Here is a 25945-nt window from a genome sequence, read left to right on the forward strand (position 1 = left end):
TCCTGTTGCCACAGCTTCTTGTTAAAATCACTCCTTATAGCAACAATGGCTCACCTACTTGGTTGTACCAGAAACTGGTACCAAATGAAGATATGCAGTGTTAAGAACCTGTTATGTTCTGGAGGGTCGTGGGGTGTCACAAATGTTGTCTTGTGTTTTGTTGTATTGATATGGCATGTGTGGTCACACTAAAAACCCCATGTTATTATGTATACATTTTTGACATTTTTATCACTGTATAGATTATATTATGTTGTCTACATATACCTTTATAATTCTGGACATGCTTTAGCCAAGGGACTCAGGTATGCACAGTTAAGAACAACTGCCACATACAGGTGGAAAGGTGGGCATCAAGGCACTGTCTGTTTATAACGGGAGGAAAAACTGAACAATAGCAAAGGCAACTGAGAGGAATGGCCCATCAGTCAGAGGAATGCCAGGTATCCAAGACAAAAAGAAAGAAATGTCTGGAGGATTCTGTGACTTACAAGCAATTAGAAATAATAAATGGTGTGTTTTTCCTAACAAAAATCCAATCTATGGAAGCTGGAAAAGAGTCACTGCAAACTCATGGACAGATTTTTTATTAAACTTGTATTTAACTGGCATTAGTTGGTAGAGCTGTGCAAAGTTTCAGTCCCTGATTTGATTCAGTGGAGATTCAGTGGCCAAATCTCCAAATCCAAATCGAATCAGAGGATTGAACCGAATTGAAACCCTCTGAACCGATTTGGAAATATTCGGGAATTCAAACAGACACAACTTTAAATGTTTTTTCTACATACCTCGAGGTAGCAGGCAACTCGTGAACACTGCGATGCTGGGGTGCATGGAGCATCCCACAGGAGCACGGGGGGCTCCCCAGCGTGCTTGGCAGCAGACCCGGAAGTGGATTAAAACCACTTCCAGTCCACTTCCAGGTCTGCTGGAGAGTGCACAGGAGGGCCCTCCTATGACCCCTAAGCTCAGTGACTGGTGCCTCCAGGGTCTGGGGGGGCACCTGGGGTCCTCCCGCAGCTGATCACTGAGCCAGAGAGGCATGGGGGGGCCCTCCTGCATGCTCCCCAGTGGACCCAGAAGTGGACTAGAAGTACTGGTGGACCAGAAGTACTCCCTGTGCAACGATCCATCCACCCCAGCATCACAGCGCTCATGAGCCGTGCCTGGTACTTCAAGGTATGCAGAAAAAAAACATTTAAAGCTGTGTCTATGGCCGAATCACCGATTCTCTGAATCAGCATCGAATCTTCAGATTTGGGGACAGTGATCCGAATCAACTAATTGAATCGCTGTCCCCAGTTCACGCTGAATCAGAATCCAAATCGAATAGGGCCAACTTCACACATCCGCATTGGTTGGTACATGCTTAAAATGACAGTTCAACTAACCTAGTTGTTAGCATGATGCCCATTTTCTTATGATTTTACAAGTCAGAGGTCTTAAAGGTCAATTTATATTTTCTTAGCATAATCGCTCCTTATATCCATGCTGGACTAAATACACCTAATGACATCTGATCTTGGAAGTCATGGGAATCCTGAGTACCACAGGCACAAGTTAAAGATAAAGAGTTTTAGAGTTAAACACCTAGCAAACATAGAACACAAAAATGAATGAGTGAAAATACTTTTCAGACCCAGTTTCACCACTGATCTGACAAATTGAAATAAAAAACTGCAGGGGAACAGTGGAAAGAATGACTGAAATGAGGAAAAAATAATTCAAAAAGCTTCATTTGAATATTTATTGAAATACCAAAGACACAACAACAGTTAAGGAACGTGAACTTTGTTACAGTAAGAACTATTACATTTTGAAAAAACAACTGCACGATATGTATTTATAGCATTACTAAAAATAAATGGCATTGCATATTTTATATCTGTAAAACAGCAATTTTCCATACACTTTCCATGTATTAAGAAGGAAAAAAAGTGTTCCTGAATAAAATGTATACTTAGAGACCTAAAATAATCCAAATATACCTAACTTTGGAAAATGCTATAAAGACAGTTTTCAAAGTTTGAATGTGAACAAACAATATCTTTCTGTATGCATTTCTACTTCTAGTGTTTTCTGCCTCACTCTGTTTTTCACTTGCATATATGGTCCTTCAATAAGCTATAAAAAAGTATTAAACGTTTTGGTTTGCTTGCAGCAAAATGTGCAGTTTTTTCAACTAGAGTGTATGCTACCTATATCCTTTCTACAAATCAAGCAACAGCTCTAAGCCTAGATTGTCACTTTTCATTTCTTCAAATTGAATAATTACACTGAGCTTGTAGCTCCATATGAAACTAATGATATCACATTGTAATTTTTTCCTGTTTGGCATTTTCCCAGGTACCCAACTAGCCAGGGAACAAGTGTTTATAATGTCTGAAATTGTTTCTACAAACATAAACCAAATCAGCAAAAGCAATTTTCAGTCAGAAAGCAGTAGCTATTTGTTGTAACTGTTAGTGACACTTAAAGCAGCCTACAGGAGAGCAACCAGACATGGAAGAAAATAAAGGCTTGTTGCCATCAGTTTATCTCTACACAATTTTCTCTTCACAATTTACCTTGATAAATGTTTTATTGAGAGTCAAGGCCATGTTGTAAGTATTTACCACCTTGAGAATAAGAGTTTTAAAGTGAGATACTATATCAGCTGTGTAAACTACACGCAATATACAAGTTCACTGAAACATGATTCCTTCTTTTAATATAATTTCATGACTGGATTCATGGCACTCAAAATATCAAATATTCCTTTCCTGTGTTTGCCCACAAATTCTCTAATAATGTATTACCTATCATTGCTCTTGGGCGAGATGGTTTAGAAAAGCATTAGCCTGCCTTGAGCAGAGAATCGGACTAGATGACCTCCAGAATCCCCTTCCAGCTCCATTTTTTTCTAACACTCTGCATTGGTCCATGAAGCCAGAAAAGTCTACAATTGTAGATATACTGTCTGTGCTAGCAAGTGAGACCTAATATCTACATTTGAACAACTTTCATTTTCACAAACCTTTTCTAAATGTAACCAACACCTTAGACCAGGAGTGCTCAACCTCCAACCCACAGGCCAGATGCAGCCCATGAAGCCTTCACGTTTGGCTCGAGGGTTGGGAAATTTGGTGGTGGGGGAGCAGTGGCCATTAATGCAGCCACCCTCCCTGCTCCACCATATTCGCAAACCCCAAGCTCTGCACTGCCAATTGGAGCTGGGCTGTACCCATTTCCCCACCATGGGCCTGGGCCACATCCCCTCCCCCCATGGGGTTGGGTCACGTCCCCTCCCCCTCTGCAGGACCAAGTTGGAACCAGACCATATCTCCTTTCCCCCCCCATGGGACCACGTCACACTCCCTTCCCCCCATAGGACCAACCCATGCTCCCTTTCCCCTGAGGCTTAGGGTCAGGCTGCCCCATGCCACCTTCTGCATAACCAAATGGTACCTACCACACCTCCCTCCATCCCCCCACAAGTGCTAGATTGAGACATCTGGTGGAATCTGGCCCACAGATGGATGGGGCACTGTCCATCCAGCCTGCAGGTGCAAAAGGTTGAGCACCAATGCCCTAGAGCAAGCAGTCAGGCTGATGTTGAACTGAGTATCCCTGGCCTTAAAACATTTATCAAGTGAGTTAGGTAAAGCTGGGGATTCCTGGAGAATCACTCACTAACTATTTCTGAAATATGTGAAGCAAAGTGGTGCAGTTCTCCTAGTTAAAAGCAAATAGTCATGTCTATTGACCTGAAAAATCAGGCTAATTGAGCTTCTTAACTTTGAATTGGCTACTAGATGCATAAGCTATGTGCTTTCATTTTACTTATGATACCATGAGTGAAATTATCTTGGTATAAAACATTGTAAAATACATATTAAATTAAAGCAGACTTTGAAAGCAATGGGAGTAACAGTGGAAAGACAGGCATTACTTCTCCAATAACTACTTTCTGATGTCTGGATCCACTTCTAAAGTAGACACAAAATAAATGGATACAGGTTTGAGTCTAGAAAGCAGCTGTAATCTGAAGAATCGTAAACAGTTAAGTCTGTTCACAAAGACTTTAAGCAAACAACCAATGACTTCAACAGAGCAAGATCAGGCCAAAATATAGGTAAGTTTTACATAAAAACACTTTTATATATATTTTGGGTGACTTTTATAAGGCAAGGGTTTAGCTTTTATAAAGCAAGAGTTTTTAGAAATATACTAACTTTTCTTCAAGAGAGCTTAGAAGTGGATCAGACTATTAAATATTAGTCAACTCTACCTAAGCTTTTGTCTTTGCTTCACTGGGTCATCTACAGCCAGCCAGAATGCTTATCCCTCTGAACCACTGATAAAATTATTCTTGAAGTTCTTTTATTCAGCATAAGGCCTAGTGTTACACATTCTATTTCTTGAACAGGTGTTGGCAACAATAGGAGGCAATATAAGAATCAGTCTACCTAATCTGTCTAAAGAAAAGCCTGTAGCTACAAGTATTTGCAAAACTGTAAAGCAACTTCAGATGTTTCCAGAAGTCTCAATTTCTCTATAAGTTGCAAACACTTTTGCTTCCCAGCAAAACGTTATAATTTTTAAGAATCTGAAAGTAACATTACTGGTATGTCTTCTATTACTCAGGAAAATTTATCTTGCAAGGAATAAAATAATCACCACAATTTTCAGAGAATGAATAGTCCACTGCTAAATTACTGGAGAATAACACCTTCATAAGCTCCCTTGTTTTGATGCTGCTTAAAATTTACTGATACAAGTTAACCAGTATGACAGTCTTTGCACAGGTGTTTTAATCAGTGTGTGTAATTTCAGTATCATAATAATTTTAGTTAAATGGAAGTAATTTGTATATGTGTTGAGTAGGGGTGCACCGATAGAGATTTTTGGGGCTGATACCAATATCCGATTTTTAAGGAGGCATATTGGCTGCTACCGATCCAATTACTGATACAGCATGGAGAGCTGTCTCCAGCTGGTAAGTCCATTGTGGTAGAAGGGGAGGGGCACAGAGGGGCATATCATCCCCCCCCCCCCGCAGTGAGGGAGGGGACAGGGGCAGGGGCTGCGCAGCCAGGGAGGGGTAGGGCACAGGACAGAACCACAGCTTGGGGCTGGGGGGTGGCTCCTACTGCTGCATGCCCTCCATGAGGGTACCGGGGGGGTGTGCCCCTGGATCTGGGTGGGTGGGTGGGCAGGCTGCAGCTGCGGGCTGGAGCTGAGGCTGTGCCAGGCTCTTCTCAATGGGGGCTGGGCTTGGGGCAGAGGCTATGGAGTGGGCTGTAGCCACCCCTAATTTTGCTGTAGCATCACTCCAGCACCACCGCTGCTGCATGCCCAGCACAGCCCTAGCTCTTCCCAGCTCAACCCTTGCCTCCCCCCACATATCAAGAAGAGATGGGGCTGCACCAGACGTGCAGCAGTGGTGCCACAGGAAGTGGCACTATGGGGTGGCTACAGCCCCCTGCATAGCCCCAACCCTACCCCCCAGTGAGAAAATCCCAGTCCAGCCCATAGCTGCAGCCTGCCTGCCCTGCCCAGATCCGGGGGCACATGCCCTCCCTGGGTGCACACAGTGGTGGGACCTGCCCCCCACCCGATGTGCTGTAGGTCCATCCCACACCCTGGCCCGCACCAGCCAGGCAGTGCCTGCCCCTGCCCCAGCCCTTCCTCACCACGGGTGTGGGTTGATCTGCCCCCCCTTACCCCTTCCCTTCCCCCTCCCAGACTTACCAGCTGTAGGCAGCTCTCCATGCTGCTGGGCTCTGCTCCTTGCTGCCCAAGTGCTATGCTGCAGCTGTGCACAGGCACAGGCATTTATACTTGTGCCGATTTCTGATACAGCCAATTTTCTTTGCGTCAGTACAGAGCCAATATCAGACCTATGCATCAGTGTATCTCTAGTGTTGACCAGGACATAAGTTGGCTATCCTGCAGTCATTTTAAACATACAGATGTTTATGTTTTGACCCTAGATAGGATCACTTTACAAGCAAGAAAGAAAACGGTCATAGAAATGAATAAATGTAATTGAGGCTATTGTGACTGGGACTCACATATGAAAACCATGCACAAATTAAAGGATTCTCTTTTGCCTGGGTAGAGGGGTGAGCATGTTTATAAAAAGTCATAATTTTTTTAATTAAATAAGAGCAAATCTCCAACATGAGTACTGTATTGTATATATCCTACTGTTTCTTTCTACCCCTTTGGAAGAACATCTCCATTTGATGGTTGATATGGAGCAAGTCAGTATACAACATGCAGTCAAAACAAAAAGTATATTCATGGGGAAACTCATGCTTTCAAGTTATACAGATATTTTTGTGAGGCCATAGCTAAGCCATTGCAAATCAAATTCCCCCTCTATTCTGCATACATTTTGTTAATGAAAGCAAAATATTAAGCTTAATCTACTTTAGGAAAATAACTAGCCCTTTACTTTCTTTTTAAACTATGTATGCAGGCTATGAATTGAAAGAGTGAGTTTTTAGGTAACTATGATAGTGTATACTTACATTGTCAGCCCTTAGCCAGTCTGTGCCTGAAAAACAGACTTTTCTTTGCCTTTCAGCATACAGTCCTAAAAGGATATTGTACCTCATGAGACAGTAGATAACTCTGCAAACAAGCAAGCAACAAGCAAGTCAACACTCACTTTCTTGCAAAAAATTATCTACATCATAAGTTGTGTCCTTTCCAAAAGAGATCTCAAAAAAGTAAATAAATAAGAAGAACTGGCCTGTTATCTAATAGCACCATCATAAATGAAACTGTAGAATGGAGACAGCTAAATAAACCATCAAAGCTGTTTCTCAGTTTAAGGAGTAAGCCAAAACTGGCTTCATTTTGAGTGCTAATGGACCCTGATGTAATCATATAATTAAGTCAGGGCAAAAAACTGACCTGAGGAATGAAAGCATGAATAAGGAAATGTGACCATGCCTGTTTTTCTGTAACATAACTGGGGAGGGAGGAAGGGGAGTGTAGGGGAATAAGGGCAACAGCTCAGGGTGCCAAGATGGGGAAGTGAGAAAGAAGGATTAAAAAAAGTGGCTGCTGCTGGCAGCCATATGTGTGATTGAAGCGGCAACCAGAAATTGTTCAGCCATGTCCCTAAACTGCTGCTAATCTTCATCAAGCTTTCAACAATTTTTGCTTCAGCTTGAACAAATGACTATGCAAGCCCGTATCATAATTTAGGGTGGGTGAGCAGGACACCAGCCAAAGGTGTCCACTCAGAGTAGGCATCAGAAAGGCAGCCCCCAGATACCCCACATCACCACCACCACCACAGCAGCAGCCCATGTTCTGGGCACTCAAGCTCACATCACTGCTGCAACGAGAGTATTCTCAGGATGGCATGCTTCAAAACCACTGTGGCTGAATTCAGCTATAGATTTCCAGCCAAAGGCCACTAGAGGGCTGTGAGGACTCCCACCATCAGGATTATGTCACTTTAGTCCCAAATCCCCTAAACCTTTCCTCACCCCCTCCCAGCAGAGCAGAAAGGTAGATTAGAGCAGCAGCGGAAAGGTGAGAGTTGGTGAATCTGGGTACCTAAAAGTGCCTGCCTGTTGAAAGGTACAGCAGTGCACTCCAGGATTGTGGAAGACCTACACACAAATTAAAAAAAAAAAAAAAAGTGAAGCACTTCCAAATAGCATCTCATTTAAAGAATTACCGTGCCAAAGGAATTGGTTTCATTTTACAATTTGCTAAGGAAAAAACAGCTTTATTCTGAGGACAGTTGGTAACAATAGGGCTTTGAAATAAGAGTTAAGGCAAGCACCCAAATTTTGTTATAATGTACCCCTCCATTCAAGGGTAAAGTTGTGGGCAGGTGCATCCTGGACATCAATGTGTACCTGTACTGATGGTATCATTGCAGGGCTTTGGCTTCTTTGACCATGGGGTGATATTTCAAGAAGTCCTTCCAACTTGAAATGGGACTCACCTAATGAAGAAAAGAATGAGTATCTTTGCTTGCAGACTCAACAGTCTTGTTGGAGTGTGACTTCAATTACATTCAACAAGTGATACAAAAAAGCCCACAAGGAAGTAAAGAGTAGGATAATTTGGAAAAAGGTTCAGGAATAAGTAGAAATACTGGAAATCTTAACAAGGACATAAGAAGGACAATTAGTGATATAATGAGCTAATTATCTAAGATGCCAACATACTAATACAATAATCATGGGTTGTAACCAAGAACTGCACTCCTTTCTTTCTTAGACTTACTTCCTATGGAGTATTACTAGTCCTATGAGCTTGTTAAAGTCAGCTTTTCCTAGGTTTAGTGTTTCTGTGCCGCTCTGCTTAGTTCCTTGGTTTAGAATCAGGAATTCTATCACTATCCGATCAGTTATCTAAGTTGCATTCCACCTTCATTCCTCAACCATTTCCTTCCTATCAGCAAGAAGCAACTGAGAATTTCTTCGCAGTTAATTTCTCTATCAGCTATGCTAAAAACTTTTCCCCAACATGTTCTGCAAGCTTGTCAGGCTTTTTCTGCATTTCCTGCTCAAAACATATCTTGGTAATTAAAGTCTCCCATAACCATGAGGTTCTGTAATTTGGCTGATTCAGGCAGTTGCTTTAAATCTGCAACCACCTTCTCCTCCTGGTTTGGAGATATATAATAAACACTGATCATGACACAGTTTCTGCCATTTTTCCCTTTTACCTTAACCCAAAGATTTTCAACAGGGACATCCTTTCACTTTGTTCTAGACATCAGGACTAGTGTGTATATACACACGCATTACAATATTCAAAACTACGCCTTTTCCATGCTTCTCTTTCCTGAAGAAGTTATAGCTATCCATATTAATAATCTAGTCAGGTGAACTATCACATCAAGTCTTAGGTTATTCCAATTAGATGATAACTTTGTACGTTATTTTTTACTTCAAGCATCCCATAAAAGGCCAACCATCAGAGTAAGGAAAGAAAAAATTAGAAATTATTTCAATAAACCAGATTTTTTTTTCAAATCTGCAGGGCTTAGATTCATAGATGTTAGGGGCTGGAAGGAACCTCCTGAGATCATTAGGTCCAAGCCCCCCTGCACTTAGGCAAGAAAGACTGCTGTGGTCAGATGACTCCAGCAAGATGAGCATCCAGATGTTTCTTTGAAGATTTCCAAAGTAGGTGACTGTACCACCTCGGGGGGGGGGGGGGGGGGGGAGTCTGTTCCAGAGCCTGGACACTCAAACCATAAAGAAGTCTTTCCTTATCTCCAAGCTAACGCAATCCTCTAGCAATTTATGACCGTTATTCCTAGTCTTCCCCTAGGGTGCCCTGCTAAACAGATGCTCTCCCAGTCCCTGATGTGCGCCTCTTATATACTTATACACTGCCACCAAATCCCCTCTAAGTCTTCTCTTCTCCAGTCTGAACAGTCCCATGTCTTTCAGCCCTTCCTCATATGGCCTGCTCTCCAGACCTCTAATCATACGCATAGCCCTCCTTTGGACACTCTCATGCTTCCCCACATACTTCTTGAAGTGTGGCACCCAAAACTGGATGCAGCACACAATCTGCGGCCTCAAAGCCAAGTAGAGTGGGAGGATGACATCTTTGATTTGCTTGAGACATATCAGTTGATGCATGCCAGTGTCTTATTCGCTTTGCCAGCTACTGCATCACATTTGTGGCTCATGCCCATTCTGTGATCTATCATGACCCCCTGGATCTCTTTCAGTTGTGGTGCTAGCAAGTGTAGCACCACTAATCATGCAAGTATGTTGCAGATTATTTCTCCCCAGATGGAGCACTTCACATTTCTCAGTATTAAACATCATCAGGTTTTCATCTGCCCACCTTGCAAACCTGTCCAGGTCAGTCTATCCCCAGCTTATCTTCCTTGATGTGATTCATTCTGGAGGGACTCAAGAAACTGGCGTAAACTATTGCAGACCCTGAGGTGAGATCCTAGAAGACTGAAAAATAAGGCTTATGTAGTGTCCATCTTAGAAAGAGCAGGGTAGGATTCAAAATGACCTTGATAAATTGGGAAGAGGTCTGCAACAGGAGTAGGATTCAAAATGACCTTGATAAATTGGGAAGAGGTCTGAAATAAAATGGAAATAAACATAGGATTTGCTGTACACACTTGTCATAGGAACATAAACAATGTAAAAATTGTCCACTGGTTAAGAGGCAGACTGGGACTCTGAGACTCAGGTTCTCCTACTTTCCCCACTCATACATCTAGTTTCAGGTAAATAACTTAATTCTCTCTGCCTATACTCCCTCCCATAAAATTAAAACAGAGATGTGTTAGTTTGAAGTCAGGCAGGGGGCAGGGCAGCACCTCAGAGTAGGGGTTGGCAACCTATAATACATGGCCAGATCTGATCTGCAGAGCCATATGACCTGGTTCCCAAATGTTTCAGTGGCATTCAGCAGTCATGGGCCCTGTGCTGCTCTGGCAGTGGGCCCTCTCCCCAGGCTGCCACAGGGAAAACTGGCAGCAGTGGCTGGGTCCTAGCACCTGTTTGCCCACCTCTGACCTGAACTAGGTCAATCTGGCCCACAGCCCAAAAAGGTTGCCAACTGTTGCCTTGGGCTAAGTAAAGACAATCAAAAAGCCTAAGGCTAAATCGATTTAGTCTTCGCAGGTTAGTCTAAGTTGTGTAGACTGAACCAATAAACAAGTGAACACAAATTCACTTTTGATTCCAGAATCACAGCCACATGCCTACAGTGGCTCAGACTAGAAGCCAGGGGGTGCTAGCACACCTCCCTGCTCAGCTACAGCAGATAGTTTGGGCCAAGGCTAGCCTGCCCACTCTGTGAAGGGGACTTTGTGGCAGAAGTACAAAGCATCCTGGGATTCTGGGGGACTGTGAATTAACTTGAATCTGGAAAGGATTTGGGACAGAAGTTCAATACACTGATTTAATTTAAATCAGTTAAGTCTGATACTACATCCATCCAGGTTTATCTTTAACCAATCTCAGCCATTTTAAAAGCAGCTTCTATGCACTGAACTTCTGTTGTGTTACAGGTTTCAACCAGTTCCCAATCACTTATACTGGTTTGTGTGTAATTTCTGTCCCTAGCCTTGGAGAATAACTGGTTTAACAAGGTGTGGACTTTTATAGATAACAACCTACTTAATCTGCTTGTAGGAACAGACTTGTTGAAAGAAAAGGTTTTATACAGAGGGAAGGGGAAAAAAGGAAGGGAACACTGCTAAAAATGGTAATAAGTAGATTGATTAAACCATTTAGAATGAAGGCGGCGGTTACTAGTTGCATGGCACTGGACTAAAAATCCAGGTATTGGGATAAGAATCCACAGTCCCTGTGCTGAGACCATGGTTAATACAATCCAATGTGTGGATAATTTCTTTTCTGTAATTTCACATTCAAGGTAGTTTTTAAAGATTTTCTGTTTGAACAGAGGTACTCTGAAGTCGGTGATGATTCGGGGAAGCTAATGAGTTCCACCATGTGCTTGTGTGCGTTTCTTGAATCAGCGTCCTTTCATTCTTTCATGTAGGGATTGCCTGTGTGGCCAATGTAGACAGCACAGGGACACTGTTAGCCAGTATTGGCATATACTATGTATGATGTTAGTTGAGAAGCAGATACATGAACCCTGGATATTATAATTTATATTAATATAATACTTTATAATACTATAGATGTTATATTACAAGTTATAAATATCACACATATATGTGCATGCTTTATACACAATTTGCAATTCATCATATGTTATCATTATCATATACATAATGCATAATGTTATATTATAAATTATAGTACTATAAGCCTACTCTACCTTCCCATCTGTTAAATGAGGCTAATAGTACTTCCTCATGCAGGTGTTGTGGGGACAAATACATTAAAGCCTGCAAACCACACAGGTGGTAAGGTCATTGGGATCTTTAATTACCCAAAAATTCATGCTTTGTAGGAGATCCTGCTACTGGGCACCTGAATATAACACCATTTTATACTCTAATACAATGTTACACACTTTTTCATCCCATCCCAAACAAGATGTAGAATACCAAAGAATGGCAATAACAATTATTTAAAGAATACAAACTTCCACACACGCAGAGATTAGAAAGGATTAGGATCATTTATTATAAAGACAGAAATATAAAAAGAAAGAAAAAAGCTATCGAGAACCACAATTGTTTATAGAACCTTTTAGATAACACAAGAAAAAGGGGGAAAGGACCTTGGGAGTTAAGAAGAGGCACATCTTGAGAAGTGATTTTTACTACGGATAAAAAAATATTTTTCAAAAGTATAAGCTAGATATGGGCTTGATGTCAAGGACTGACCCCAAAAACAAATTCCTTTGAGATCCCCTTTGTGGCAGGCATGGATTTTCTCCTACATTCAATATACTCCTGTGGTGTTTAGTCTCCATTTGTAGCAAGTGTTAAGCTGTGTTCAGTTGTATTGTTTATGTCTATATTATAGCATTTGATATAAATGTAACTTTCATAAATCTCAATATTATAGCCAAGGTTGTTTTGTGAGGTTAGAGATTCATTTAAGTAGCCCTTAACTACAGGAAACCCTCGCTATTTGCGGATTTGTGATTTGAAATATTTGTGGTGCACTCTGGTGATACTTTTACATTCAGTAAGCTTGCAAGTGGACTTAGTGCAGCCTCGGCAGGTAGAATGTACGGCATTAACAAGTCCACATTAAGAAAAAAGTCTGTCTCCACCCTGCACACCCCGCTGCTGACAGTGCCGCCGCCAGCTGCAGGAGCTTCCAGCTTACCACCTCTGGGCTCCTGCTGCTGATCCCAGTATTCGTGGATTCCCCCATGAATGAATGAGAATGAATGAGAGTGGTGAGGGTATCTTGTATTTACACTTAGAAGAGACAATCGCTGAGAACTAGCATTTGACTTGGGTTGGGTTGTTTACCCCAGACAGACAGAAGCCAGGATCTATCCAGACAGCGATAAATTTTTATTTAAAGGTGAAAAGAATTACACCTGACCACTCTGGTGGCGGGGAGGGGGGCGGGCTGCAGGGTTTAATTTGTACTTATCGCATTAGTGAATCTACATGTCTGAAAAGGATAAAAGTTTTGTAGTCTTGTAAACATGTACCTTGGGGAGTGGGAAGGGGGCAGAAAGTTACTGGCATAGTGTGCCCTCCTCATCCCCCAGAAACGAAGGGGTGACTTGCATGAATAGCCATGAAGTTAGAGACAGGATCTACTCTCTAACCTGGTGAAGGGGCACATCTTTGGGTTTTGTTGCAGGGTTAAGAACAGGTTATTGTTCTGATATTTCTTTTTGTTTATTTACTTTTATATGTCTGCATCTCAGTATATAGTTACTGATTTCTTATGCTTGTTCTTTTTTTTGTATAATAAATCCTTTGGTTATCTTTTTATAAAATCATTGATGTCAGTGAGGATTCCTGAGTATTTGTACCATTCAAACTTGCCCCATTCTATGGAAAGAGAGATCCATCATTTCTGAGCACATGATGGAACAAAGTTGTGATCCTTCTAGCTGGCAAAATCTCCTCTGCTAATGGTTGGCAAGGCCTGATAGAGACAGTTAAAGCCGAGAACCCACAGGACAAGTTATGGCCTCTAACACACACCTCACCTCAGCTAGTTCTCAGTGGTCAAGCAACAGACAGCAGAGAAGGGTCTGGGACAGAAAGGCATCCCCCAAGGTGTAGAAGCACCCCAGGAGTATGTCTAGGGCCCATCATACTTGGATAAAGCCAAACTTTATAAAGTACAAATCAATGGGAATACTAGGAACCTATTGTTTTTCTCTCTCTGGGCTGACTTATTTGCACTTATTCAAATTTATTTTGTATATCAATCAGACCATGCCAGTGAGTAGTGCATCTAGTCATAAGAGTTACAAAATAATTATTTAAAATAATAACATGTGGTCTTTAAAAGTCATAAATTCTATAAAACTATTATTTTATTTTAAATCATTTGCAAGTCAGTGACAAACATCTCGGTACAAGGCAGGCCAGTGTACTCAGGATGTTTGGGTTTTGTTACAAATTTCAGAACACAGCTCCATGCATGTAGGTAACTTATTTGGCCCATTCCATTAGCTTCCCAAAATATGTATAAGCCTCCATTTCCTCCATGTATAAACACACAGATATATAACAGGCTATCTTCAACATTCATTTTCTATATATTTGACTAGAGAAAGTCAGTTACTTCATGACAGAAGTAGTCATCTATCTATTCCTTCTAAGTTGATTTTAAAGTACTTCTGCTGAAACAATACCACAACATAGAACAACAGGTGAAGAAATTGTACCTTTCCTCAGAATATTGGCTCCTGGAAAATTCTATCCATAGTACCTGCAGATATGATTGAAACCCTTCTACATTTCCATTATACACCCCCCCATTTTCCAGGGAGTAAGAATCAGAACATACATTCTGGTGTGGAAAACAGTATAAAACATCTTAGTCAAAAAGCAAATTTCATGAACAGTGTTAAGATGTCCATCAAGATACTCTTCACATTCTGTTTTCTTATGTGAGTGGTATGAGGTTGCTCTGAGCCACTGTTGGGCAGATATTTTTCTCTGAATTTTAATATGGAGTTTTTCTACAGACAGTAAGTATCCTAAATGCATGGTATAACTAAATAACACCCATGTAAAGTTACCATAGTATAATGAATAAATATAAAAATAACATTTTATGGACGTGAGTCATAACTGAATATATAGTTAATGTTAATAAATTCTTAAATTTTACATATTTCCAAAAACAAAACGGCTATAAATGGTAAAAATTGCTCTGGATATATTTTAATATGAATATAAATTCAGTTTAAGATATTTTCCCCCCATATTATCTGTTAGCACTTGATGTGTATGTGTAGTTATATACAGAAGGGAACAGGGATAAGGATGGAATTAAGTTTTGCCAAAAAGTAGTCTTCCTTAACATAAAATGCAGCTATGCCTTCATAGATTATCTTCATTAAAACTGCTATGATGGCTCTCTAGAGACACAATAGAAGTTTTGCTATTTGAGTTCTTTCTAAATAATTAAGTATTTGAAATAATATGCCAAAATATCAACATAGTAGAATGTCATGAGAAAGAATAAGAAAGATAACATACAGAAAAAGCCTCTGTTCAGAGGGGTATAGTGGTCCATGCTAAGATGCTACAGAATGTTAATAAAGTAAATGGAATAAATATTTAATTTAAGGAATAATTATAAGGCGTGCGTGTTAATGGAAAAATTAGTATCAAGACCCTTCTTTGCCTTCTAGAATGAAAATTACTCCAGAGGACTTAAGGTTGCACAATGAATTGTATCCATTTGGCCTGCTCAAAGAAATCCACCCAAAGGACTGGGAAACAGGGAAACTTGTCTTGTCATCCAAGCAGGGAAATTCTTCAGCTCAGTTAGGACTGTTTGATGAAACTCTTACCTTCAAAACCTACTGTTTTAGGAGGTAGCTAATTTTAAAGGCATTTTGGGTTATCAAGTAAATTCAGATAAAGAAGAGACTGTCTCATGGGTATCAAAAATAGACAAACATTTAGTCATACATAAATCATATACACTTATAAAGTAAGTCTTCCTCTTCTGTAAAATATTCAGAAATAAACCCAAGCATAAAGAGTTCTATGTAAAAATCTGATATATTGAAGCACATGGGCCCATGCTTAACTTTATGTGAGTAATCCCAGTGATTGCAGTAAGGAACAGCGAACTCCCAAACATTTAGTAATATTAATGGAAAGATAGTTTAAAGGACTGCAATTTGGAATAATGATAAACAGGATTTAGATGGAAAACTGACTGTCTAGGTACTTTTCCATGGTCTGAGTATAAGGAATATATTTAAAATGTTAACTCTAACCTACTGAACTTGAAATTTTAGTTTCATAATGGTCAGAATATATTGGAAAAAGCAATTTAAAACAAAGTAGTGAAAAGCATTACACTAACCTTAAGGAATGGAGAAGTTTGTGCATTTAAAAAAATACAGTAAACAAAGATAACTCTGTAAACTCTGTCACAAAATAATAATAATAATAATAATAATAATAATAACAACAACAACAACAATCCTTTTATTCCTAACTTTTCAATGGAGGATTAGGAGTACAATGTTTAAAAAAAATCTTACGTAGCTTGAACAAGATAAGCAAAAGTAACTACAAAAATAAGTGAGAAAAACGTATCAACTCCCAAAGGGAAAGAAAAGAACGGAAAGGAGATTATAATGCATACAAAGAATAGTGCCATGAACTGCAAATTAATGGAAATTGAATATAAAACAGTTAATATAGATTCCACTACAAATCTGTAAGGTTAAAGTATATAAAATCACTGCCACATGAGAACTGCTAAAGAAGTTATAATGGAAAAGTAACCTTAGAAAAGAGTTGTTATTGCCCAAAAATATAGGACTGTTGGAAGAAAAGTATAAATATTTTTTAAATATTGCTGAAATAGTTACTCTCTCACACAGGAGGTAGTCGTAGGAGAAATACACTACCAAGCTAGTGAAAAAAAATTTTAAACTTGTAAAAACAAAACTAGATTAGCCTACTCTTGTAAGAACCTACAGATCACAGTATCGCTGCATGAAAATGGCTTTTTATATACATTTCTAAAATTTTGGGAAAAATCACTCTATACACATCTTAGAAATCAAATATCTGTATTCTTGTATTTTATGACCATCTTTTGCTGTGATCTGGCTGTGCAGGGGAAGAGGATGGTAAATCTGTCCCTGATCCGCCCACATGGGGGAAGGGGGAGGTGGCCTGGCCCAGCCCCAATCTGGCTATATGGGAAGGAGATGTGGTACTGCCCTGATCCACCCCGCAGGGTTTGGGAATCTGGCAGTGGGGGAGGGGTGGCAGTATTCTTTGCCACTGCTTCTCCACCACCATGTTTCCCAACACGTGGGGAGCCCCACAAGCCATACTGGGTCTGCAGGCCAGAGGCTGAGCACCCCTGTACTAAGGAGACAGGAAAAGGATACTAGCATGATATCCAGTTCTGGATAGATATTAGCTTCATTTAACCTACCTGCTACCACTACCACTGCTATTTCCTGAGGATCACAGATGCAGTGGCTCTCGAACCTTTCCCCCAAGCCTCCCAAATTACAACCTTCCCAATTCACTTCACAGGGGGAAAAGACTCCAGAACTCCTGCAGTTGGGCTCAGCAAGGGGTGCCTGCATTTGACTGGCAGGGAACACCCAAGGGAACCAGGCAGGGAAGAGGAATCCACCCAGTGCTCCCAGCATGAGTAGGGCAAAAGTGGCTCTGAAGGACAACTCTCAGCCCTCCAGCTTGATCAGTCAGGGAAAGTGGCAGCAGCAGTGGCAAAATGGAGGAAAAAGGCAAATGGAAGGGGAAGTGGGCATGCGGCTGAGGAAGGAGAGGAAAGTGCGGGAGAAAATTAAATTCACAGTTCTTACCCGATTTGTGAACTTAAAAAAAAATCCCCACTGCTGCTGTTTCTACAGCATGGTACCAAAAGAGGGTGGGGGGCGGGGTGTCTGCACCACTCCAGCCCTCATGGATCTGCCCCTGCATGTAGGTCTTATATATTTCTTATACTTTGTAAACTAAAGAGTGATTAGTTATAAAACTTTTGCAAAGTCTATATGTTCCATGCTTCAACTATCAGACATTCCTCAAAGGACAAAGTATAAGGCAAAATGCTGATGAGCTTGAAGTTCTGGGAATATGTATGCTCAAGAAACTGAGTGTTGAGAGGAGGTCAGCACTGGTGCTGTGGGCCTGTGGTTGCTGTATCACAAAATTTCATTTCTCAATGGTGGAACAGTCAGAAAGCGTGTGCACAGGTCTACCAGAAAAATCAAGGAATTAAACCGCGCCAAAGGCTTCTATGCTTCAAAAAAGTATGAAGCCTTGGCTTCACATGAAAAGAAGCCTACTCCACTAGCAGAAGAGGATCGAGAGCACAGCTGCCAAGGGGAAGTGATGGGTGGCAGTGGTTGGCAACTCGTTCCTGCAGGGCAAAGGTGGCTTGGGAGGTCTGCTGCCTGCCAGAACCTCAAGTCTGAAATGCCATGGAAAGGCTGCAGAAACTCATTTGACCCTCTAAATATGATCCCCTGCTCGTGGCACCAATAATACTGACAAGGGGAAACTCAAAGAGATCAAAAATTACTACATGGCTCTGAGTGCAAGGGCAAAGGGGATGGGGGCCCACGTGGTGTTCTTATCCATAAGTCCTTCCAGTCAAAGGTATAGGTAAGGCTAGGAGCAGATGCATCTTGAAAAGCAAAATGTGACTGCATTGATGGTGTCACCAGCCGGGCTTTGACTTTTGTCCATGTAACGATGTTCTAAGAAAGATTACTAAGAAGAGATGGAGTCTACCTGACAAAGGGGGAAAAGTGTCTGAGTGTCTTTGTATACATGCTTGCTAATCTAGTGATGAAGGCTTTAAACCAGGGGCAGGCAAAATACAGCCCGCATGCTGGATCTGGCCCGACAAGCAATTCTATCCAGCCTGTGGAGACCCTAAAAAAATGTAGAAAATAAATATTTATCTGATAAAAATAAATATTCATCTTTGACAGGCAGTCAGGGGCAGCAGGACCCAGGGGAGCCAAAGGCAGAACTAAACAGCCACAGCAAGCCCAGTACGACCCTGCCTACCGCTCCCCAAAACCCCAGCCAGAAGCCTCTGCCTAGCAGGGGCTTCTAGAGGCTTCTGGCCTGGGATTGTTCCTGGTTCTGTGTGCTAAGGAAAATACAGATAAGAAGGAGGACAGGTGGGAGGCAGGGAAGGACCATGGGCGATTGCCCCTGGGCTCAGGGTCAGCCGGGCTGGCTCCTGTGGTCCCAGCACTGCACCTCGGAACCATGTAGTGCCGACCGGTGGGCGGAGCAGGTAAATGGCTGCAGCATGCAGAGGAAGGGGCAGCGAGCAGGCACACAGAGCACAGCGACAGCCAGGTGGGAATGCAAGGCCCACACCAGCGGGGCCCAGAGCAGGGCAGCAGGAGCATGGGTCCAGGCTGGCAGGGACTCTATGGAGCCAGGCTGGCTCCCCCTCCTCTCCCTGTTCCAGTAAACCGACACGGGCCCCGCACTCCAATTCAGCTGTCATTGCATGCCACGCACCCACTCACTGCCCCTTCCCCCTGCCTGCCGCAGTCATTTCCTCACTCACCCCCGCAACCTGCCCACCATGTTCCGACATTACTTGGTTCCCAGCTGCAGCACTGGGTAATGGGGAAGCAGCAGCAGAAGGATAGCAGTGGCAGATGTGGGGGGCAAGTGGCAGTGAGCGGGAGCATGGGGCCTATGCCAGAGCCCTGGGTCCAGGAGTGGCAGGAGCACAGACCCCAGGCTTGCAGGGGCTGGGCTCCCCAGCCACGCTCCCCGCTCAAAACCCATACCAACCCACACCTGGCACCCCCATACCTATCCACCCCCCCACAAATCCCACACACGCCCTCCCGCATTCCCCACATACCTATACTCACCTTCCCATTCACACACCTCCACAATGTAAGCCTTCAATTTAAGCTATTACCTCTATGCATACTACACAAACACATGAAAATCAGAATGAAATTTTTTTTTAATGCAATTAATGGATGTTGTAGTATAGGATCAATTTTTAGAATATAATTTGGTATTTTTATGGTTCAGAGATGGCAAAACCCCTTGCTAAAAGGAGTATTTCCGGGGGGGCAAGGGGAGAGACTTCTGGTGGCAAAGGTCAGGGGTTAGGGGACAGGACTTCCAGTCCCAAGATGGTGACCAGGGGGCTGGGCACCTGTCAAGGGGCAGGGCTACCTATGCAGCCCTCAGTGGCTTGCCCCAACTTGGTAAGCAGCCCTCCACCTGAAATAATTGCTCACCCCTGCTTTAAACCAAGTTAATCAGGGAACGAAAACAAAGCCCAGAGGTAAGCAAACAGCCAGGGGACCTGAATAACATTTTAAAAGAGGAAGCAATAGTGGAGGTCTTAGCAGTGTTCTCAGAAAGAAAGTAAGACAAATCAGTTACATAACTGTACTGTTTGTATCCTAATGCAAGAAATACTGGGTGTGCGGGCCAACTTCCGATCTCACCTGGGTCGCCATGTGCGAGCTCTCTCCCGATCCCATTTGGGTCGCCATGTGAGAGCCGGGGCGAGCCAGGGACCCGTCTTTGTGTGTACACAGGCTGTGGCCGGTAGCCCGGGTACACGGGGTTGGAAAAGACTGCGGTGTGGTATGACACGCTCTAGCTAGAATCAGTCACGGAGGCATAATGGTTGATTGAAAAGATTATTTACTTACACCCAAGGTGGTCGCGGTGTAGGCTGGTCAGCTTTCCAGGCTCAGCTCCGCTTGAGTTCTCGGTGGAGGACTCTAATACACTCGGTTCCTTGACCCCGGAGTGATTCAGGCTCCGCGGGGTTCAAGAATTCATTCCCACAGAGCAGCTGTATCTCCATGAGTGTTACTTGGACTCGGTTCCTTGACCCCGGAGTGAATCAGGCTCTGTGGGCTCGACAATTGGGTCCTTAGGATAGGGATACGTCTGGGCTGCGATCGGCGACGGGGAGAGGCTAGAGGTTAGTTGCCTCGGAGTCGTTAAGGCTCCGAGGGGACGGTAAATAAGTCCCGCGGAGTTGTTGAAGCTCCGTGGGTTCGATAAATTAAACCTCTGTTGCCTTCTTAAGGAAAAAGCTGGGTTCGTATGGATCAGCAGCGCTTAGAGATCCTCACGCTCCTTTCCCGAACTCCACATGCTTTCTTTTTCTCTCTCCGATTTGGGCAGAAACCACCCAAGTCTTTTGTACGGCTAGCAAGCCAACAGCTAGCCGCCACGTGTGCCTACATTAAGACTGGCCAATAATGTGGCGCGAATCCTAATACAAATGGCAGGGACTCCTTGCATCGCGCAATACTATAATGCAAAAGAAATGCACTATGCAAAGAAAGCTACAGAACTGGCGGGAAAAGCCCCTGCACGCGGGTTCTCTGTTGCAGCAGAACACTCCACCATGCAAAAGAGCTGCAATTTGGCGGGAACATGATTTAGCGATGCCGAAGCACACACAAACAAGAAAAACCACAACTTTGGGTTGTGACACTGGGAATAATTAAAAAGCTGGAGGTCCTAGTACAATCAAATTAGGATGCAATTGGATTATAGAGCCATGGTGAGACAATTCATGTGACTGAAGTACTGTCATAGACGGGTATAACACGTTAAGGAAGGACAGCAAAATGTGTACGTGTGGGGCAAATGTGTGGATTACACCAAATTGAGTAGAGTTACAGACACACTGTAGGATAGGGTTAGGATCCAGACTGGCCTGGACAGACTAGAGAAATAGTGTGCAACCAACCAAATGAAGTTCAGCAAGGACAAGTGTAAAGTCCTACACCTGGGACAGATTAACTGCATACACAAATAGACTGAGAAATGACCGATTAGGCTGCAGCACTACAAAAAAGGACCTGGGAGTTACAGTAGGCCATAAGCTGAACATGTGCCACAGGTGTGCTCTTGTTACAGAAAAAATAAAAAGCCAACAATTCAAGCTGTACTAACAAGAGCTTCATTTGCAAATCAAGGGAATTTCCCAACCTGTTCAGCACTAGCAAGGCCTCACCTGGAGTATTGTTTCCTGTTTTGAGCCCTGCAATTCAAGCACGATGTGAACAGTTTGAAAAAAGTCCAGCAAAGACCAACAAAAATTATTAGAGGCCTGGGAAGCAAAACTTATGAGGAAAGGCTGAAAGGTCTAGAGTTATTTTGTCTAGAGAAAAGACTGAGGGAGGATATGATAGCAGTCTTCAAATACCTGAAAGATGATGACAAAGATAGAGATAGACTCTTGTCTGTGGCCATAAAGGGACAGCTTAAGGCAGTGGTTGGAAATTAGGAAGAAGTTTTTGGCTATGAAGATGGTAAAACACTGGAACAGACTACCTAAAGAAGTTGTGGACTCTGTATCCCTGGAAATTTTCAAGAGCAGGTTAAACAGACACTTGTCTGAGGTGGGTATAGTCAGGGATGATCTTGGCTCAAGCCCCACTTTCCAATGATCCTATATAGTGGTAGGGACATGAGACTCAATGCAAGAACCCCAGGGAAGTTTATAAGGGCTCTGATAGAAATATGCAACTTCTGATGGGTACAGATCCAGAATATTTTTTTCAAATGAAAAGAATCTTTTCCAGTCTTCTTTCTTTCATCTTACACGCAACCTGGAGTTCATTAGAATCCACAAATTCCTGGTACCTGGAGATCTTGCCACCATTTTCTTTTTTGTCTGTCTTTAAAGTGCTAGCAATTAAATACTGACATGTATCACTACTTTTTTTCTTTCATTTTGATGGCTCAGAGGAAGAAGCAGCCATCTTCCCTTTGCTGCACTGAAGAAAGGGCAGAGAGAATGAACACTGTAAGCGCCTCATACTAGTAAAGAAAACCACTGTAGGATGCAAACATAAACCAGATATGCTCTATAGCCTGCTCTAGAAACACGCTATTTTGTACAAAACATTCCAAAGGCAGCAGGGAGGAAAGGCAATGCCCACCTAGCTTTCCGACAACAACAAAATCTCTGCATTTCCTCAGGTCCAAAAGGTTAGGAACATCCCATTCTGATAAAACAGTATCAAATGGACTTCATGTTAAGTTCAGCAAACCACAGAGAGGTCCAACAATACCATCAGCTTGTGAGCACACTGCACCAAGTCTCAGAATGTAGAAAGGTTTTAAAGGAATGGTTTACCATTTTATTTTTTATTTACAAAAAGAAAAAACATTTTAAACATGTTTTCATATTGTTGGTAGAATATGTATTTCAAAAAATCTTCCTGGCAAAAATACCGACTTACTTGGGTCCAAGTAGCAGATAGCATTAAAATTGCCCGCCCCTGAACACCTTGCCTACCAAGAACACCCTAGGGCACACCCTTAATGCTAGGGCACAGCCTTCTGTAAAATCCTACATCAAATACTGGGAAAGGAGGCATGAGGGGGAAAAAAACAAAATACATTACCACCACAAGATTCCAGTAATTCTCTGCATTTCAAAAGATCCTACACATAAAAACAATTCTTGTGTGAAACAGCAGATGGAAAGAAACAACATATGCTTTCATTTTTGGAAAGGATAAACACATTTCTTTGTGTTGGTATCTGCTTGCATTATCATATTAATTACTGTAATCCAACTTCTCAGAATCATGAAGCATATAGGAAAGCCTGCCACACCACTGAATATCTCCTACATAAGAATATATATTACAAGAAAGTATGGATTATTAATAAAGTTACAAAGAACAACAATTTAGCTGTATGTTGGCAATATTATGCACCAGAAGAAAATACAAAAGATAAGAGCCAGATTGTCAAATGAAGAGCTACAATATGAGAACAACTGAACCAAGGATGCATTCAGAGAAATGTACCTAAGGCATCACAGCCAAAAATATATCCTTTTAACCATAAACATTTTTCACATGCTACACTAATTTCTCAAACAACCAAGTACCTTGAATTAACAATTTGCTGGATTCAGGGAGAAGAGGGGGTGAGGGAAGAGTTAACAGCAGTGGGCTCCAGAGAGCTGCTTGAAAGCAGGAATTCTGGGCAGCCCAGCCAGTTATCTCAGACAGCTCACATCACATGCGGTTCCCAGCAGAAGCTCTTCTGACATGCCAGTGCGCTCTGAGAGATCATTGCGCATGCAGCACAGCCAAAGGAGGGTGTGGCTGTGCTACCTTGCCACTCGCTGGATCCATCCCCATTAATATAGATGTACATACATAGCATTCCAAAAATGATAAAAACCTGTTTGTTGATATTGGAAAATAAACAAACATCTTTTTCCAGCATTACTCGAGTGTTTTTCTGAACACCAAAATATGAATGCTAGTGAACTGGACATCTTGGTTGCAACTTGGAATATTTATCCCAGAAATACTCATCTAGCAACAGTATACACACATATTTTACTATAAAAGATTATTTAGAATTTATGAAGATAATTTTTACATATAAAATTATGGCTGAGCAATTTTTAATTTTTGTTAGCGTTTGTAAAGGCAGCAGAATATACATATATTTGACGTACTAAAGTTAGCATTTATTATTCTAGTTTAAAACATATCATTCAATACAGACAAAAATATTGTGCATACACAAAAATGTAAGCATCTTTACCCTTTTACGTAAACGTACCTGTAAACACAATTTTGACTTTTCTAGAAGATGACAGCACAAACATACATTTTGGTTTATTTTAAGCTTTTAGATATTTCGAAATTGCTCCATAATCAGGAGTTAACCAATTTGCAAACAGCATTACAGATGTGACCACAAAGCCTGGAAATAAATAATGGGGTTTATGCCTGGATGAGTAAGGATTCAGTAGTTCTTAATCTTTTCAGACATAGTTGTAAAGCTCATCTGAAGAAATTAATCTCATTCATGCACACAGAGAAATACAGTACAAGAGAATGACTTGTCTACTGTACAGTCATTTATGAATACCAATCATTAATAGTGCAACCCTCAAACTACTTTGCAACTTAAACTTGTATAAAATACAATAGTAAGATGTTTGGGAGGGGGGGTTAATTTAATATAGACATGCAGTTGAGTGAACAAACATTGATCCGATTACAGTATTTTATTCTTTATGTATTTGATTCTGTACCTATATCTACTCCATTTGGAAATATGATGAATTATACTTGGCATGAATCTCTGACCCACTGAAATGCAGCCACCGACTAACCCATCGCAACCCCCAAACAACTGCTAATATTCCAGACTAGTCAACAGCTCCAAAGAGGCACTGTGATTAAAATAACTATTAATTTGTCCCAAAATTATTATTTCTTTCCCCATACTTTTCTATACTGTTCCCAAAATTACACTGGGGTAGGTCAGACAATATTCAAGACTAAAAAGCAGCCCACTATTTTGGGCCAGGGAAGGAAATGGGAATCTATGTCACTGAGACTAAAAGAATGTCCAGGTGTGAGTGGGTTACTATCACAATTGGGCACTGCCCTCTCACTTTAGCAGGTTTAGAGATATGCTGCTTTTTATAAATTAAAACTTTGGATTTTAGAGTTATTTGGGGTTTATTTGAGATAGTGATACTTTTTTTTCCATCTCCCTTTCAGCTCTTTACATGATAAAAAAAAAGAGTGACAGGACAAGAGTAGCAAGTAGAATTAATAAGTTAGAGAGAGAGAAGGGAAGAAAAATGTAAATACAGGAGAAAAAAAACACTTCTCCTCCCTGTTACTCAAGCCATAACATGAGTTTTATCATCACTTTGACTCTCGCTCTCGCTAGCTATAAACCAAGTTGTCTTAATGTCTTCCCTTTTCCTCCTGCAGATCATTCTTAAGATCTACCTTTCCTTCCCGTCAAGACAGTTAAGTCTCTTGTGCATTCCTTCATTTTTTGTATTTCAGTGAAATCTCTTCTTCCCTGGCATTGACATATTCCACATTCTTCCACTTAGATCTATCCATTTTATCCTTTTGGAGGCATGTTACTAAAATATATCGTTGCCAAAATATGTTAGTGCAAATACCATTTTTCTGGTTCACCATATCAATCGCATTACCTTTCTTTTGATCCCTTCATATCTCACCCTTCATCACTGCATCATGTGCAAAATACTTACCTGTACTGTCCAACCCATCATTCCTAACCTAAATTTGAGACTCCAAATGTCTCTATTCCACAGATACTGCCAATCTCCACTGCCCATTCTTAAAATTTTCCAAGAAGCATTGTGGCTTCTCCCATGCCACCCTTGATACACAAAGTATCTCATAAATACTTGTAAAGCTGTTGTACACAACCTAACTAGACTCAAGGCACCCCTCAGCAAACGTCAGCTCTTAGTTTTCACTCATTTTTTGACTACGGAAAAATAGAACATTTTTTTCTGTAGCAAAA

General features: G+C 41.7%; 1 protein-coding gene across 1 annotated transcript in view; it reads right to left on the bottom strand.

Moving 5' to 3' along the window:
* The window catches only part of PRKD1 (protein kinase D1), a 280997-nt gene that overhangs the window by 237386 nt on the left and 17666 nt on the right, over nt 1-25945 (bottom strand). The window contains 3 exon segments of the mRNA XM_025211210.1: nt 6519-6621; nt 7561-7616; nt 7869-7957. Coding sequence (XP_025066995.1) covers nt 6519-6621; nt 7561-7616; nt 7869-7886 — 177 coding nt within the window. The 5' untranslated portion in view covers nt 7887-7957.

This window comes from Alligator sinensis, unplaced genomic scaffold, assembly GCF_000455745.1.
Source record: "Alligator sinensis unplaced genomic scaffold, ASM45574v1 scaffold668_1, whole genome shotgun sequence".
In the NCBI taxonomy this organism is placed as follows: Eukaryota; Metazoa; Chordata; order Crocodylia; family Alligatoridae; genus Alligator; species Alligator sinensis.